Below are 16,962 nucleotides of genomic sequence, written 5' to 3'. Positions count from 1 at the left end.
ATAGAAACTGTTTTTCAGTCTCTCGGTCCCAGCTTTGATGCACCTGTACTGACCTCGCCTTCTGGATGATAGCGGGGTGAACAGGCAGTTGCTCGGGTCGTTGTTGTCCTTGATGATCTTTTTGGCCTTCCTGTGACATCGGGTGCTGTAGGTGTCCTGGAGGACAGGTAGTTTGCCCCCGGTGATGCGTTGGGCAGACCGCACCTGCGGTTGCGGGTGGTGCAGTTGCCGTACCAGTCGGTGATACAGCCCGACAAGATGCTCTCAATTGTGCATCTGTAAAAGTTTGTGAGGGTTTTAGGTGCCAAGCCAAATGTCTTCAGCCTCCTGAGGTTGAAGAGGCGCTGTTGCGCCTTCTTCACCACACTGTCTGTGTGGGTGGACCATTTCAGATCGTCAGTGATGTGTACGCAGAGGAACTTGCAGCTTTCCACCTTCTCCACTGCGGTCTAATGAAGTCCACGTTCAGCTCCTTTGTTTTGTTTTCCTGGCACCACACTCCCAGGGCCCTCACCTCCTCCCTGTAGGCTGGTAATCAGGCCTACTACTGTTGTGTCGTCTGCAAACTTGATGATTGAGTTGGAGGCGTGCGTGGCCACGCAGTCATGGGTGAACAGGGAGTACAGGAGGGGGCTGAGAACGCAGCCTTGTGGGGCCCCTGTGTTGAGGATCAGCGAAGTGGAGGTGTTGTTTCCTACCTTCACCACCTGGGGGCGGCCCGTCAGGAAGTCCAGGACCCAGTTGCACAGGGCGGGGTTCAGACCCAGGGCCCCGAGCTTAATGATGAGCTTGTAGGGTACTATGGTGTTGAATGCTGAGCTGTAGTCAATGAGCAGCATTCTTACATAGGTATTCCTCTCGTCCAGATGGGATAGGGCATTGTGCAGTGTGATGGCAATCTGCATCGTCTGTGGCTCTATTGGGGCGGTAAGCAAATTGAAGTGGGTCTAGGGTGACAGGTAAGGTAAAGGTGATATGATCCTTAATTAGCCTCTCGAAGCACTTCATGATGACAGAAGTGAGTGCTACGGGGCGATAATCATTTAGTTCAGTTGCCTTTGCTAATAGTTGAGTTCTAATGAGTGTGCAGTTCTAAGAGCGTACCTGTTGTTGGGGATGTGTGTGTGTGTCTTTATTTCTACCTTTGGTTTCTTACAGGAGAGAGTTTTCAGAGCTTTTGGAGAAGTATGGGTCCAGCAGTAGTACTGGGTCGACACGCAACTCTCCCATCCAGCATGGTAGGACCTCCCTCCTCCCTGTTTGTCCAAATGGTATGTCCTGTCTCCCCCCTTTATTTCAACATGGTATAACCCCCACAAATACTGTATATGTCCTGTCTCCCCCCTCTATTTCAACAAGGTATAACCCCCACAAATACTGTATATGTTCTGTCTCCCCCCTCTATTTCAACATGGTATAACCCCCACAAATACTGTATATGTCCTGTCTCCCCCCTCTATTTCAACATGGTATAACCCCCACAAAATACTGTATATGTCCTGTCTCCCCCCTCTATTTCAACTTGGTATAACCCCCACAAATACTGTATATGTTCTGACTCCCCCCTCTATTTCAACATGGTATAACCCCCACAAATACTGTATATGTCCTGTCTCCCCCCTCTATTTCAACATGGTATAACCCCCACAAATACTGTATATGTCCTGACTCCCCCCTCTATTTCAACATGGTATAACCCCCACAAATACTGTATATGTCCTGACACCCCCCTCTATTTCAACATGGTATAACCCCCACAAATACTGTATATGTCCTGACTCCCCCCTCTATTTCAACATGGTATAACCCCCACAAATATTGTATATGTCCTGACTCCCCCCTCTATTTCAACATGGTATAACCCCCACAAATACTGTATATGTCCTGACTCCCCCCTCTATTTCAACATGGTATGTGCTATATCTTAAACACATATCCAGCTCAGTATATGACAGTGATGACTTCCCATCCAATCAAAATATTTGTCATGTCTTGGTCTTTATTGTTCACCTCCCCTTTTAAACCATGTTTTTACCATGCTCAGACACCCTCCTATGAAATCAGCAGCGCCACCACTTTACTTTACAGCAGTAAAATGTGTTTGTGTACTGTATAACTAGTGCTCCTCTGTAGCTCAATTGGTAGAGCATGGCGCTTGTAACGCCAGGGTAGTGGGTTCAATCCCCGGCACCACCCATACGTAAAAAATGTATGCACACATGACTGTAAGTCGCTTTGGATAAAAGCGTCTGCTAAATGGCATATTATTATTATTTAACTAGATTAAAAAATAAACCTTTCTGATCATAGTAACTTACAGAATGACTTTACAGCAGTACAATTAGTTCAGTTACCTTTGGTTGTTGAAAGAGTATCCATGTGATGCTCTGTAAGTCATACTGAGGTTGAAGCCCCCTTGCATTAGGAGAAGTCTGTCATTGTCAAAGTTGCTGATGTTGTTGTGTATTTGGAGTTCATCTCAGGTGACATGTTACCTTGTTTTGCCTAGTTTTTCATCATTGGGGTCAGTATATTGCAATGACATCTCAAGGTATATATATCTCAATGGAAATATGTTTTCATGAAGCAAATAACCCCAACATTAGTTTTGCATTTTAATTCCCAAATCAAAGACAACTATATAAGCGCAGTAACATCCCTTCTGTATGACAGGCCATTTCTATTCATGTCCGTTTCATTTTGGATTTCAGGGCTAAAAATGAAATAGCACACACACGGGTCAGCATGTAGAGTATTATTTACAGCTTAGAGGAGATCAAGCTCACTAAACTAAACACTTGTCAGCAACTGCTTTATGAAGTCCTGGGGTAGCTGCTGTCCGGAAAGTGTGTGTGTGTGTGTGTGTGTGAATTCCAGGGGTAGCAGCTCTCTACTCCGCTCCGGAGCGTTTAATAGGATATCTGTAGTGGCAGGAAACTGACTGACTGGTAACTCAGCTTTCATTATGTAGTAGTACCTAATTACACTGCCCTCTGGTGGAACGTCTGGAGACCCTGTTTGCGTTCCAAGACCCTGTTCACTGTCTCTAACTGTTCCCTGTCTCTAACTGTTCCCTGTCTCTACCTGTTCCCTGTCTCTAACTGTTCCCTGTCTCTACCTGTTCCCTGACTCTACCTGTTCCCTGTCTCTACCTGTTCACTGTCTCTAACTGTTCCCTGTCTCTAACTGTTCCCTGTCTCTACCTGTTCCCTGTCTCTAACTGTTCCCTGTCTCTAACTGTTCCCTGTCTCTACCTGTTCCCTGTCTCTAACTGTTCCCTGTCTCTACCTGTTCCCTGTCTCTACCTGTTCCCTGTCTCTAACTGTTCCCTGTCTCTAACTGTTCCCTGTCTCTACCTGTTCCCTGTCTCTACCTGTTCCCTGTCTCTACCTGTTCACTGTCTCTAACTGTTCCCTGTCTCTAACTGTTCCCTGTCTCTATCTGTTCACTGTCTTGAACTGTTCCCTGTCTCTAACTGTTCACTGTCTCTACCTGTTCCCTGTCTCTACCTGTTCCCTGTCTCTACCTGTTCACTGTCTCTAACTGTTCCCTCTCTCTAACTGTTCACTGTCTCTAACTGTTTACTGTCTCTAACTGTTCCCTGTCTCTAACTGTTTACTGTCTCTAACTGTTCCCTGTCTCTAACTATTCACTGTCTCTAACTGTTCCCTGTCTCTAACTGTTCACTGTCTCTAACTGTTCACTGTCTCTACCTGTTCCCTGTCTCTAACTGTTCCCTGTCTCTACCTGTTCCCTGTCTCTACCTGTTCCCTGTCTCTAACTGTTCACTGTCTCTAACTGTTCCCTGTCTCTAACTGTTCCCTGTCTCTAACTGTTCCCTGACTCTAACTGTTCACTGACTCTAACTGTTCCCTGTCTCTTAACTGTTCCCTGTCTCTAACTGTTCCCTGTCTCTACCTGTTCCCTGTCTCTACCTGTTCCCTGTCTCTACCTGTTCCCTGTCTCTAACTGTTCCCTGTCTCTAACTGTTCCCTGTCTCTAACTGTTCCCTGTCTCTAACTGTTCACTGTCTCTAACTGTTCCCTGTCTCTACCTGTTCCCTGTCTCTACCTGTTCCCTGTCTCTAACTGTTCACTGTCTCTAACTGTTCCCTGTCTCTAACTGTTCCCTGTCTCTAACTGTTCACTGACTCTAACTGTTCCCTGTCTCTTAACTGTTCCCTGTCTCTTAACTGTTCCCTGTCTCTAACTGTTCCCTGTCTCTACCTGTTCCCTGTCTCTACCTGTTCCCTGTCTCTAACTGTTCCCTGTCTCTAACTGTTCCCTGTCTCTAACTGTTCCCTGTCTCTACCTGTTCACTGTCTCGAACTGTTCCCTGTCTCTACCTGTTCACTGTCTCTATCTGTTCACTGTCTCTAACTGTTCCCTGTCTCGAACTGTTCCCTGTCTCTAACTGTTCCCTGTCTCGAACTGTTCCCTGTCTCTACCTGTTCACTGTCTCTAACTGTTCACTGTCTCTACCTGTTCCCTGTCTCTACCTGTTCCCTGTCTCTAACTGTTCACTGTCTCTACCTGTTCCCTGTCTCTACCTGTTCCCTGTCTCTAACTGTTCCCTGTCTCTAACTGTTCCCTGTCTCTACCTGTTCCCTGTCTCTACCTGTTCCCTGTCTCTACCTGGTCCCTGTCTCTAACTGTTCACTATCTCTAACTGTTCCCTGTCTCTAACTGTTCCCTGTCTCTAACTGTTCCCTGTCTCTAACTGTTCACTGTCTCTACCTGTTCCCTGTCTCTAACTGTTCCCTGTCTCTACCTCTTCCCTGTCTCTAACTGTTCCCTGTCTCTAACTGTTCACTGTCTCTACCTGTTCCCTGTCTCTAACTGTTCCCTGTCTCTCCTCCTTTCTAAGCAGGCAGATACCTGGACAGCACATCGTCCGGGTCCTCGTCACGCTCCCAAAGTCCTTTGCTTTTGAGTCCTGCTGGCTCTCAGAGCACCTACAACAACCCTCTACTTCGCTCCCTCAGGTAGAACTATTGTAGTGAATTCAGGGGGTAGCCCCGACTGGGACTCGACCCGGGTCCAGCGACTGTCAACCCAACACCTTAGTCGTTACGCCAAGCGATCCAAACCTCTTGACAAGGTGGCTAGGTGTCGTGTTAAGGTTGCTACAATATAGTACAGTTTAACCATTGATGTTGATGTATCTGCTGTATGAATGGGTTGTACAGTTAGTTGACCAGTGTCTGTGTTCTACTATCTGTGACTGTTGCTGTGACTGGGTGTGTATGTCTGTGTTCTACTATCTGTGACTGTTGCTGTGACTGGGTGTATATGTCTGTGTTCTACTATCTGTGACTGTTGCTGTGACTGGGTGTGTAGGTATGTGTTCTACTATCTTTGATTGTTGCTGTGACTGGGTGTGTAGGTCTGTGTTCTACTATCTGTGACTGTTGCTGTGACTGGGTGTGTAGGTCTGTGTTCTACTATCTGTGACTGGGTGTGTAGGTCTGTGTTCTACTATCTGTGACTGTTGCTGTGACTGGGTTTGTATGTCTGTGTTCTACTATCTGTGACTGTTGCTGTGACTGGGTGTGTAGGTATGTGTTCTACTATCTGTGACTGTTGCTGTGACTGGGTGTGTAGGTCTGTGATCTACTATCTGTGACTGTTGCTGTGACTGGGTGTGTAGGTCTGTGTTCTACTATCTGTGACTGTTGCTGTGACTGGGTGTGTATGTCTGTGTTCTACTATCTGTGACTGTTGCTGTGACTGGGTGTGTAGGTATGTGTTCTACTATCTGTGACTGTTGCTGTGACTGGGTGTGTAGGTCTGTGATCTACTATCTGTGACTGTTGCTGTGACTGGGTGTGTAGGTCTGTGTTCTACTATCTGTGACTGTTGCTGTGACTGGGTGTGTATGTCTGTGTTCTACTATCTGTGACTGTTGCTGTGACTGGGTGTGTAGGTCTGTGTTCTACTATCTGTGACTGTTGCTATGACTGGTTGTGTAGGTCTGTGTTCTACTATCTGTGACTGTTGCTGTGACTGGGTGTGTAGGTCTGTGTTCTACTATCTGTGACTGTTGCTGTGACTGGGTGTGTATATATGTGTTCTACTATCTGTGACTGTTGCTGTGACTGGGTGTGTATGTCTGTGTTCTACTATCTGTGACTGGGTGTGTATGTCTGTGTTCTACTATCTGTGACTGGGTGTGTATGTCTGTGTTCTACTATCTGTGACTGTTGCTGTGACTGGGTGTGTATTTGAGAGAGATTGTATGTGTCTGACTATCTGTGACGGCGTCTGTTTGTCTTATATAATATATCCTCATCCAGGAGAGGGTGTGTGTACCTGTCTCATATCTAATCTCTAACATGTATATCCTCTCCTCCTCCTGTCTCCAGTCACCCAGGAGAGGGTGTGATCCAGCTGATCTCTGTAGCCCGCTCCTCTAGTCTGGGCATCACCATCGGAGGAGGCTCCAATCGACCAGACGGCCCTGCAGTCTTCATACAGGAGGTTCTGTCTGGGGGAGACTGCCACAGGGTAAGTAATCAATGGGATCCATCTTGAAAGAACAGTGTACCAGTGGAGACCCCCTTCTCATAGATTCACTTCATAACAGATACTCATAGTTACCTCCGTTGGGGTTTTTTAACACTGGGATGAGTTTCTTGAAATAAACCAGACTCACACCACTGGTAGAACATCCAGTCAACGATAAATCTGGTGGGAAGAGTTACATTAGGCATGTCGACATGGTAACATCAATCTGCTCTACTTAGAAATGGTGTTACATTAGGCATGTTGACATTGTAACATCAATCTGCTCTACTTAGAAATGGTGTTACATTAGGCATGTCGACGTGGTAACATCAATCTGCTCTACTTAGAAATGGTGTTACATTAGGCATGTCGACATGGTAACATCAATCTGGTCTACTTAGAAATGGAGTGCCAAAAACCACATAGTCTGCAACATCCCACTACTATTCTGGCATCATCCTATCGTAAATCAGGAATTTCCAGTATAATCCCACTATAATCAGAACATCATATCTTAATTCAGGGGTTAACCTGAAGCTAAAGGACAGAACATCGGACCTAATTTTGTGTTCATTTCCCAAGAATACTTCATATTGACACTGCACAAACAGCCGCCGTTGGTCAACAGCCAGCAGGGTGATCGCTAACACACCACATACACCCACCTGCTGCTTTCAGCCCTTTGTCTTTGGGATGTGTCAATAAAGCTCAGCTATAAAGGAACTGCCCTCTCTTGGCTTGGTTACTACTGGACATTGGATGTGTATCTTCCCTCTCCATACCAAGGTGTTGACACTACACTGTGTTAGGAGTGCGCTACACAGCACTCCTGGCTAACGTTGCTAAAGTTTCACTCTTAAAAGATAAATACATTCACACATCTAGAGATTGCTTTGCAGGAAGAAGAAGCTCCTGCATACTGTACATGTAAAGTGCAAGCAATAGTAACCTTCCTGTGTAAAGTATGTCTGTCCTGTTTAACTGTCTCGCTGGATGGAAGTAACTTGGCGTTACTCATTGTGCTGTAAGCCCAGGAGGTTATCCAGGTTACTAGTCGTGCTGTAAGTGTAACTTGGCGTTACTCATGGTTCCTTAGAACCTAAATGTTCTGATCCTAGAAGGTTCCATAGAACCTAAACATTCAGATTCTAAAAGGTTCCATAGAACCTTAATGTTCTGGATCTAGAAGGTTCCATAGAACCTGGGCGTTATGATTCTAGAAGGTTCCATAGAACCTTAATGTTCTGATTCTAGAAGGTTCCATAGAACCTAAACATTCTGATTCTGGAAGGTTCCATAGAACCTGGACGTTGTTATTCTAGAAGGTTCCATAGAACCTGGACATTGTGATTCTAGAAGGTGCCATAGAACCTGGACGTTCTGATGCTAGAAGGTTCTATATTCCATTAGACCCCCTCCTCCTCCTGCCTCCTGTGGTGTCCCTGTCCGTTAATGACAGTGGAGAGAGAATTCTCATATTACTGCTGATGTGATGTGTTGGCCTTTCTACCTGCACTCTACCTGTTAGAAAAGCTGCCCTCTGCTCACGTTGTGCCAACATGCACCATCATGTAGAATAGGACACCTGCATCATCTGCTCTGGTCTGGCCTGGCATGTCTGTCTTTTTTGTTGCTGACCAGGAGCTCTTGATGATGAAGGTCTTTGACCAATGATGTATATGACTTGACTGAACCGATGGACTTAAAACTACATGTTACACACTGTAGTCTACTGATGAACTGCATGTTACACACTGTAGTCTATTGAGCACCACTTGTGTACATTTCTTTAGAGTTATTTCAAGGATGAGGTGCTCCTGATGATGTTTTAATGTCTGTTTGTATGGGTGTAAAGCCAAAAACAAACGTCCACATTGCATGTAGAATGACGTTTTTCTAATTCTTCTTTTCTGCTGTCCTCCATTTGCAGGATGGGCGCCTGAGGCCGGGGGATCAGCTCATTGCCATCAACAAGGAGTCCTTGATAGGCGGGACCCACGAGGAGGCTAAGAGCATGATCAACAAGGTCAAATTCAGGTGAGACACCAGACGGTGTGGGGGTGGGGGGTGTGTGGGGGGTGTGGGGGGGGGTGGGGGTGGTGTTGGAAATGTGTGGGGGGTGGAAGTGGAAGTGTGTGGGGGTGGAAGTGTGTCGGGTGGGGGTGGAAGTGTGTGGTGGTGGGGGTGGGGTAGGGGTGGAAGTGTGTGGGGGTGGAAGTGGAAGTGTGTGGGGGGTAGAAGTGTGTGGTGGTGGGGGTGGAAGTGTAAGTATGTGGGGGTGGGGGGTGGGGGTGGGGGTGGGGGTGGGGGGTGGAAGTGTAAGTGTGTGGGGGTGGGGTGTAAGTGTAAGTGTGTGGGGGTGGAAGTGTGTGGGGTGGAAGTATGTGGGGGTGGAAGTGGGTGGGGTTGGAAGTGGAAGTGTGGGGGGGTGGGGGTTGGGTGGAAGTGGAAGTGTGTGGGGGTGGGGGTGGAAGTGGAAGTGTGTGGGGGTGGGGGTGGAAGTGTGTGGGGGTAGAGGTGTATGTTTGTGTGTGTGTATGTGTGAGTAACGTATATACTGCAAGTTTGTGAAATGAAATAAACAGTAATAAGGTGAGATGTAGTGTACGTTATACTTCTAAAGTTGTACTGCTAAGTGCTAACTATGTTATTCTATCTGTCCCTCCAGTCAAGAGGCGGTGGTGGAGGTCGCTTTCATCCCTGGTAAAGGTCCATTCCCCAACAGCGCGTCTCTACACAACGGTGGCCAGCGCGCCGTTGGCAACGGGTACAGCTCCGGACGCTTAAAAGTCCACGTCAGATCACCAGAGGTCTGTCTCCTCTCCTCCTCTTCCTCTCCTCCTCTCCTCCTCCTCCTCTCTTCTCCTCCTCCCCTCCTCCTCTCCTCTTCTCCTCCTCCTCTCCACCTCCTCTCCTCCTCTCCTCCTCCCCTCCTCCTCTCCTCTCCTCTCCTCCACTCCTCTCTTCTCCTCCTCCCCTCCTCCCCTCCTCCTCTTCTCTCCTCCTCCTCCTCCTCCTCCTCCTCTCCTCCTCCCCCCCCACCTCTCCTCTCTACCTCCTCCTCCTCTCCTCTCCTCTCCTCTCCTCTCCTCTCCTCTCCTCTCCCTCTCCTCTCCCTCTCCTCTCCTCTCCTCTCCTCTCCTCTCCTCTCCTCTCCTCTCCTCTCCTCTCCTCCTCATCCTCTCCTCTTCTCCTCCTAATTTCCTCCTCCTCCTTCTCTCTTCTCCTCCTCCTCCTCTCTTCTCCTCCCTCCTCCCTCCTCCCCCCTCCTCTCTCCTCTCCTCTCCTCTCCTCTCCTCCTCCCTCTCCTCTCCTCTCCTCTCCCTCTCCTCTCCTCTCCTCTCCTCTCCCTCTCCTCTCCTCTCCCTCTCCTCTCCTCTCTCCTCTCCCTCTCCTCTCCTCCTCCTCCTCCTCTCCTCTTCTCCTCCTCCTCTCCTCTTCTCCTCCTACTTTCTTCCTCCTCCTCCTCTCTTCTCCTCCTCCTCCTCCTCTCTTCTCCTCCTCCTCCTTCTCAGTAGTATCCATCACCCGAGGTCAGCATTCCTCCTCTTCACATCTTAAATGTAGTTAGATCATATACCTGTTGAATAAAGTAACATTTGATCAAATAATGAATAAAGTCCTCTGATTTTCAGATTATCCACAGGTTCAGGGCAGGGATGATAGATTTCAGATCTGTAGGTTACTGCTCTAGCCTGATGTAATGTTGACACAGATATGTAGGTTACTGCTCTAGCCTGATGTAGTGTTGGTAAAGATCTGTAGGTTACTGCTCTAGCCTGATGTAATGTTGATAAAGATCTGTAGGTTACTGCTCTAGCCTGATGAAATGTTGGTAAAGATCTGTAGGTTACTGCTCTAGCCTGATGTAATGTTGATAAAGATCTGTTGTCAAGGGCTGATGTGGATGCGGTGTTGGAGTCAGGCACAGGACACAGAAGCTTAGTCGAACCGACTTTAATTGTCACAAAGACAAATACAAAAGAACGGGCCTCAACACACAGGAGGCGAGCGATTACGCAAACAGTGCGTAAAGTGCGTAAAGCACGAACAACAAGAAAACAATAAACCTACACCAACGGACAGGCGTACAACAACACACAACTACAAACAAAACCAAAGGAAACTTATAGGTGACATAATCAATACATGATATGAAACAGGTGCACAAACCAGACAAAACCAAACAAACATAGAGAACATCAAACGGTAGCAGCTAGTACTCCGGGGACGACGAACGCCGAAGCCTGCCCGAACAAGGAGGAGGAGCAGCCTCGGCGGAATTCGTGACATCTGTAGGTTACTGCTCTAGCCTGATGTAATGTTGACACAGATCTGTAGGTTACTGCTCTAGCCTGATGTAATGTTGATAAAGATCTGTAGGTTACTGCTCTAGCCTTATGTAATGTTGATAACGATCTGTAGGATACTGCTCTAGCCTGATGTAATGTTGATAATGATATGTAGGTTACTGCTCTAGCCTGATGTAATGTTGATAAAGATCTGTAGGTTACTGCTCTAGCCTGATGTAATGTTGGTAAAGATCTGTAGGTTACTGCTCTAGCCTGATGTAATGTTGATAAAGATATGTAGGTTACTGCTCTAGCCTGATGTAATGTTGATAAAGATTAGGTTACTGCTCTAGCCTGATGTAATGTTGACACAGATCTGTAGGTTACTGCTCTAGCCTGTAGGTTACTGCTCTAGCCTGATGTAATGTTGATAAAGATCTGTAGGTTACTGCTCTAGCCTGATGTAATGTTGATAAAGATCTGTAGGTTACTGCTCTAGCCTGATGTAATGTTGATACAGATCTGTAGGTTACTGCTCTAGCCTGATGTAATGTTGACACAGATATGTAGGTTACTGCTCTAGCCTGATGTAATGTTGATAAAGATCTGTAGGTTACTGCTCTAGCCTGATGTAATGTTGATAAAGATCTGTAGGTTACTGCTCTAGCCTGATGTAATGTTGATAAAGATCTGTAGGTTACTGCTGTAGCCTGATGAAATGTTGGTAAAGATCTGTAGGTTACTGCTCTAGCCTGATGTAATGTTGATAAAGATCTGTAGGTTACTGCTCTACCCTGATGTAATGTTGACACAGATCTGTAGGTTACTGCTCTAGCCTGATGTAATGTTGAAAAAGATCTGTAGGTTACTGCTCTAGCCTTATGTAATGTTGATAAAGATCTGTAGGATACTGCTCTAGCCTGATGTAATGTTGATAAAGATATGTAGGTTACTGCTCTAGCCTGATGTAATGTTGATAAAGATCTGTAGGTTACTGCTCTAGCCTGATGTAATGTTGGTAAAGATCTGTAGGTTACTGCTCTAGCCTGATGTAATGTTGATAAAGATATGTAGGTTACTGCTCTAGCCTGATGTAATGTTGATAAAGATCTGTAGGTTACTGCTCTAGCCTGATGTAATGTTGATAAAGATCTGTAGGTTACTGCTCTAGCCTGATGTAATGTTGATAAAGATCTGTAGGTTCCTGCTCTAGCCTGATGTAATGTTGACACAGATATGTAGGTTACTGCTCTAGCCTGATGTAATGTTGGTAAAGATCTGTAGGTTACTGCTCTAGCCTGATGTAATGTTGATAAAGATCTGTAGGTCACTGCTCTAGCCTGATGTAATGTTTACACAGATCTGTAGGTTACTGCTCTAGCCTGATGTAATGTTGATAAAGATCTGTAGGTTACTGCTCTAGCCTGATGTAATGTTGATAAATATCTGTAGGTCACTGCTCTAGCCTGATGTAATGTTGACGCAGATATGTAGGTTACTGCTCTAGCCTGATGTAATGTTGGTAAAGATCTGTAGGTTACTGCTCTAGCCTGATGTAATGTTGATAAAGATCTGTAGGTTACTGCTCTAGCCTGATGTAATGTTGATAAAGATCTGTAGGTTACTGCTCTAGCCTGATGTAATGTTGATAAAGATCTGTAGGTTACTGCTCTAGCCTGATGTAATGTTTATAAAGATATTTAGGTTACTGCTCTAGCCTGATGTAATGTTGACACAGATATGTAGGTTACTGCTCTAGCCTGATGTAATGTTGGTAAAGATCTGTAGGTTACTGCTCTAGCCTGATGTAATGTTGATAAAGATATGTAGGTTACTGCTCTATTCTGATTTAATGTTGATAAAGATCTGTAGGTTACTGCTCTAGCCTGATGAAATGTTGGTAAAAATCTGTAGGTTACTGCTCTAGTTGATGTAATGTTGATAAAGATCTGTAGGTTACTGCTCTAGCCTGATGTAATGTTGATAAAGATATGTAGGTTACTGCTCTAGCCTGATGTAATGTTGATAAAGATTAGGTTACTGCTCTAGCCTGATGTAATGTTGACACAGATCTGTAGGTTACTGCTCTAGCCTGTAGGTTACTGCTCTAGCCTGATGTAATGTTGATAAAGATCTGTAGGTTACTGCTCTAGCCTGATGTAATGTTGATAAAGATCTGTAGGTTACTGCTCTAGCCTGATGTAATGTTGATACAGATCTGTAGGTTACTGCTCTAGCCTGATGTAATGTTGACACAGATATGTAGGTTACTGCTCTAGCCTGATGTAATGTTGATAAAGATCTGTAGGTTACTGCTCTAGCCTGATGTAATGTTGATAAAGATCTGTAGGTTACTGCTCTAGCCTGATGTAATGTTGATAAAGATCTGTAGGTTACTGCTGTAGCCTGATGAAATGTTGGTAAAGATCTGTAGGTTACTGCTCTAGCCTGATGTAATGTTGATAAAGATCTGTAGGTTACTGCTCTAGCCTTATGTAATGTTGATAAAGATCTGTAGGATACTGCTCTAGCCTGATGTAATGTTGATAAAGATATGTAGGTTACTGCTCTAGCCTGATGTAATGTTGATAAAGATCTGTAGGTTACTGCTCTAGCCTGATGTAATGTTGGTAAAGATCTGTAGGTTACTGCTCTAGCCTGATGTAATGTTGATAAAGATATGTAGGTTACTGCTCTAGCCTGATGTAATGTTGATAAAGATCTGTAGGTTACTGCTCTAGCCTGATGTAATGTTGATAAAGATCTGTAGGTTACTGCTCTAGCCTGATGTAATGTTGATAAAGATCTGTAGGTTCCTGCTCTAGCCTGATGTAATGTTGACACAGATAGGTAGGTTACTGCTCTAGCCTGATGTAATGTTGGTAAAGATCTGTAGGTTACTGCTCTAGCCTGATGTAATGTTGATAAAGATCTGTAGGTTACTGCTCTAGCCTGATGTAATGTTGATAAATATCTGTAGGTCACTGCTCTAGCCTGATGTAATGTTGACGCAGATATGTAGGTTACTGCTCTAGCCTGATGTAATGTTGGTAAAGATCTGTAGGTTACTGCTCTAGCCTGATGTAATGTTTATAAAGATATTTAGGTTACTGCTCTAGCCTGATGTAATGTTGACACAGATATGTAGGTTACTGCTCTAGCCTGATGTAATGTTGGTAAAGATCTGTAGGTTACTGCTCTAGCCTGATGTAATGTTGATAAAGATATGTAGGTTACTGCTCTATTCTGATTTAATGTTGATAAAGATCTGTAGGTTACTGCTCTAGCCTGATGAAATGTTGGTAAAAATCTGTAGGTTACTGCTCTAGTTGATGTAATGTTGATAAAGATCTGTAGGTTACTGCTCTAGCCTGATGTAATGTTGATAAAGATATGTAGGTTACTGCTCTAGCCTGATGTAATGTTGATAAAGATTAGGTTACTGCTCTAGCCTGATGTAATGTTGACACAGATCTGTAGGTTACTGCTCTAGCCTGTAGGTTACTGCTCTAGCCTGATGTAATGTTGATAAAGATCTGTAGGTTACTGCTCTAGCCTGATGTAATGTTGATAAAGATCTGTAGGTTACTGCTCTAGCCTGATGTAATGTTGATACAGATCTGTAGGTTACTGCTCTAGCCTGATGTAATGTTGACACAGATATGTAGGTTACTGCTCTAGCCTGATGTAATGTTGATAAAGATCTGTAGGTTACTGCTCTAGCCTGATGTAATGTTGATAAAGATCTGTAGGTTACTGCTCTAGCCTGATGTAATGTTGATAAAGATCTGTAGGTTACTGCTGTAGCCTGATGAAATGTTGGTAAAGATCTGTAGGTTACTGCTCTAGCCTGATGTAATGTTGATAAAGATCTGTAGGTTACTGCTCTACCCTGATGTAATGTTGACACAGATCTGTAGGTTACTGCTCTAGCCTGATGTAATGTTGAAAAAGATCTGTAGGTTACTGCTCTAGCCTTATGTAATGTTGATAAAGATCTGTAGGATACTGCTCTAGCCTGATGTAATGTTGATAAAGATATGTAGGTTACTGCTCTAGCCTGATGTAATGTTGATAAAGATCTGTAGGTTACTGCTCTAGCCTGATGTAATGTTGGTAAAGATCTGTAGGTTACTGCTCTAGCCTGATGTAATGTTGATAAAGATATGTAGGTTACTGCTCTAGCCTGATGTAATGTTGATAAAGATCTGTAGGTTACTGCTCTAGCCTGATGTAATGTTGATAAAGATCTGTAGGTTACTGCTCTAGCCTGATGTAATGTTGATAAAGATCTGTAGGTTCCTGCTCTAGCCTGATGTAATGTTGACACAGATATGTAGGTTACTGCTCTAGCCTGATGTAATGTTGGTAAAGATCTGTAGGTTACTGCTCTAGCCTGATGTAATGTTGATAAAGATCTGTAGGTCACTGCTCTAGCCTGATGTAATGTTTACACAGATCTGTAGGTTACTGCTCTAGCCTGATGTAATGTTGATAAAGATCTGTAGGTTACTGCTCTAGCCTGATGTAATGTTGATAAATATCTGTAGGTCACTGCTCTAGCCTGATGTAATGTTGACGCAGATATGTAGGTTACTGCTCTAGCCTGATGTAATGTTGGTAAAGATCTGTAGGTTACTGCTCTAGCCTGATGTAATGTTGATAAATATCTGTAGGTTACTGCTCTAGCCTGATGTAATGTTGATAAAGATCTGTAGGTTACTGCTCTAGCCTGATGTAATGTTGATAAAGATCTGTAGGTTACTGCTCTAGCCTGATGTAATGTTTATAAAGATATTTAGGTTACTGCTCTAGCCTGATGTAATGTTGACACAGATATGTAGGTTACTGCTCTAGCCTGATGTAATGTTGATAAAGATCTGTAGGTTACTGCTCTATTCTGATGTAATGTTGATAAAGATCTGTAGGTTACTGCTCTAGCCTGATGTAATGTTGATAAAGATCTGTAGGTTACTGCTGTAGCCTGATGAAATGTTGGTAAAGATCTGTAGGTTACTGCTCTAGCCTGATGTAATGTTGATAAAGATCTGTAGGTTACTGCTCTACCCTGATGTAATGTTGACACAGATCTGTAGGTTACTGCTCTAGCCTGATGTAATGTTGAAAAAGATCTGTAGGTTACTGCTCTAGCCTTATGTAATGTTGATAAAGATCTGTAGGATACTGCTCTAGCCTGATGTAATGTTGATAAAGATATGTAGGTTACTGCTCTAGCCTGATGTAATGTTGATAAAGATCTGTAGGTTACTGCTCTAGCCTGATGTAATGTTGGTAAAGATCTGTAGGTTACTGCTCTAGCCTGATGTAATGTTGATAAAGATATGTAGGTTACTGCTCTAGCCTGATGTAATGTTGATAAAGATCTGTAGGTTACTGCTCTAGCCTGATGTAATGTTGATAAAGATCTGTAGGTTACTGCTCTAGCCTGATGTAATGTTGATAAAGATCTGTAGGTTCCTGCTCTAGCCTGATGTAATGTTGACACAGATATGTAGGTTACTGCTCTAGCCTGATGTAATGTTGGTAAAGATCTGTAGGTTACTGCTCTAGCCTGATGTAATGTTGATAAAGATCTGTAGGTCACTGCTCTAGCCTGATGTAATGTTTACACAGATCTGTAGGTTACTGCTCTAGCCTGATGTAATGTTGATAAAGATCTGTAGGTTACTGCTCTAGCCTGATGTAATGTTGATAAATATCTGTAGGTTACTGCTCTAGCCTGATGTAATGTTGATAAAGATATGTAGGTTACTGCTCTAGCCTGATGTAATGTTGATAAAGATCTGTAGGTTACTGCTCTAGCCTGATGTAATGTTGACACAGATCTGTAGGTTACTGCTCTAGCCTGATGTAATGTTGAAAAAGATCTGTAGGTTACTGCTCTAGCCTTATGTAATGTTGATAAAGATCTGTAGGATACTGCTCTAGCCTGATGTAATGTTGATAAAGATATGTAGGTTACTGCTCTAGCCTGATGTAATGTTGATAAAGATCTGTAGGTTACTGCTCTAGCCTGATGTAATGTTGGTAAAGATCTGTAGGTTACTGCTCTAGCCTGATGTAATGTTGATAAAGATATGTAGGTTACTGCTCTAGCCTGATGTAATGTTGATAAAGATCTGTAGGTTACTGCTCTAGCCTGA

The 16,962-nt window shown here is 44.2% G+C and overlaps 1 protein-coding gene across 7 annotated transcripts in view; it reads left to right on the top strand.

Annotated features, from left to right (window-relative positions):
• The window catches only part of LOC121569995 (syntaxin-binding protein 4-like), a 234,059-nt gene that overhangs the window by 129,526 nt on the left and 87,571 nt on the right, over positions 1 to 16,962 (top strand). For 5 of the 7 annotated variants that reach the window (XM_045221477.1, XM_045221475.1, XM_041881414.2 and 2 more), the window contains exons 6-10: positions 1,159 to 1,271; positions 4,867 to 4,984; positions 6,365 to 6,506; positions 8,437 to 8,543; positions 9,175 to 9,316. In XM_045221477.1, the coding sequence (XP_045077412.1) occupies positions 1,159 to 1,271; positions 4,867 to 4,984; positions 6,365 to 6,506; positions 8,437 to 8,543; positions 9,175 to 9,316 (622 nt within the window). The remainder of the gene's footprint in view (positions 1 to 1,158; positions 1,272 to 4,866; positions 4,985 to 6,364; positions 6,507 to 8,436; positions 8,544 to 9,174; positions 9,317 to 16,962) is intronic. The other 2 variants (XM_045221478.1, XM_045221476.1) reach the window with 2 other exon arrangements.

Source organism: Coregonus clupeaformis, chromosome 7 (assembly GCF_020615455.1).
Source record: "Coregonus clupeaformis isolate EN_2021a chromosome 7, ASM2061545v1, whole genome shotgun sequence".
Taxonomy (NCBI): domain Eukaryota; kingdom Metazoa; phylum Chordata; class Actinopteri; order Salmoniformes; family Salmonidae; genus Coregonus; species Coregonus clupeaformis.
The sequence above is the reverse complement of the archived record's forward strand: the minus strand, read 5'-3'. Positions and strand labels throughout refer to the sequence as shown.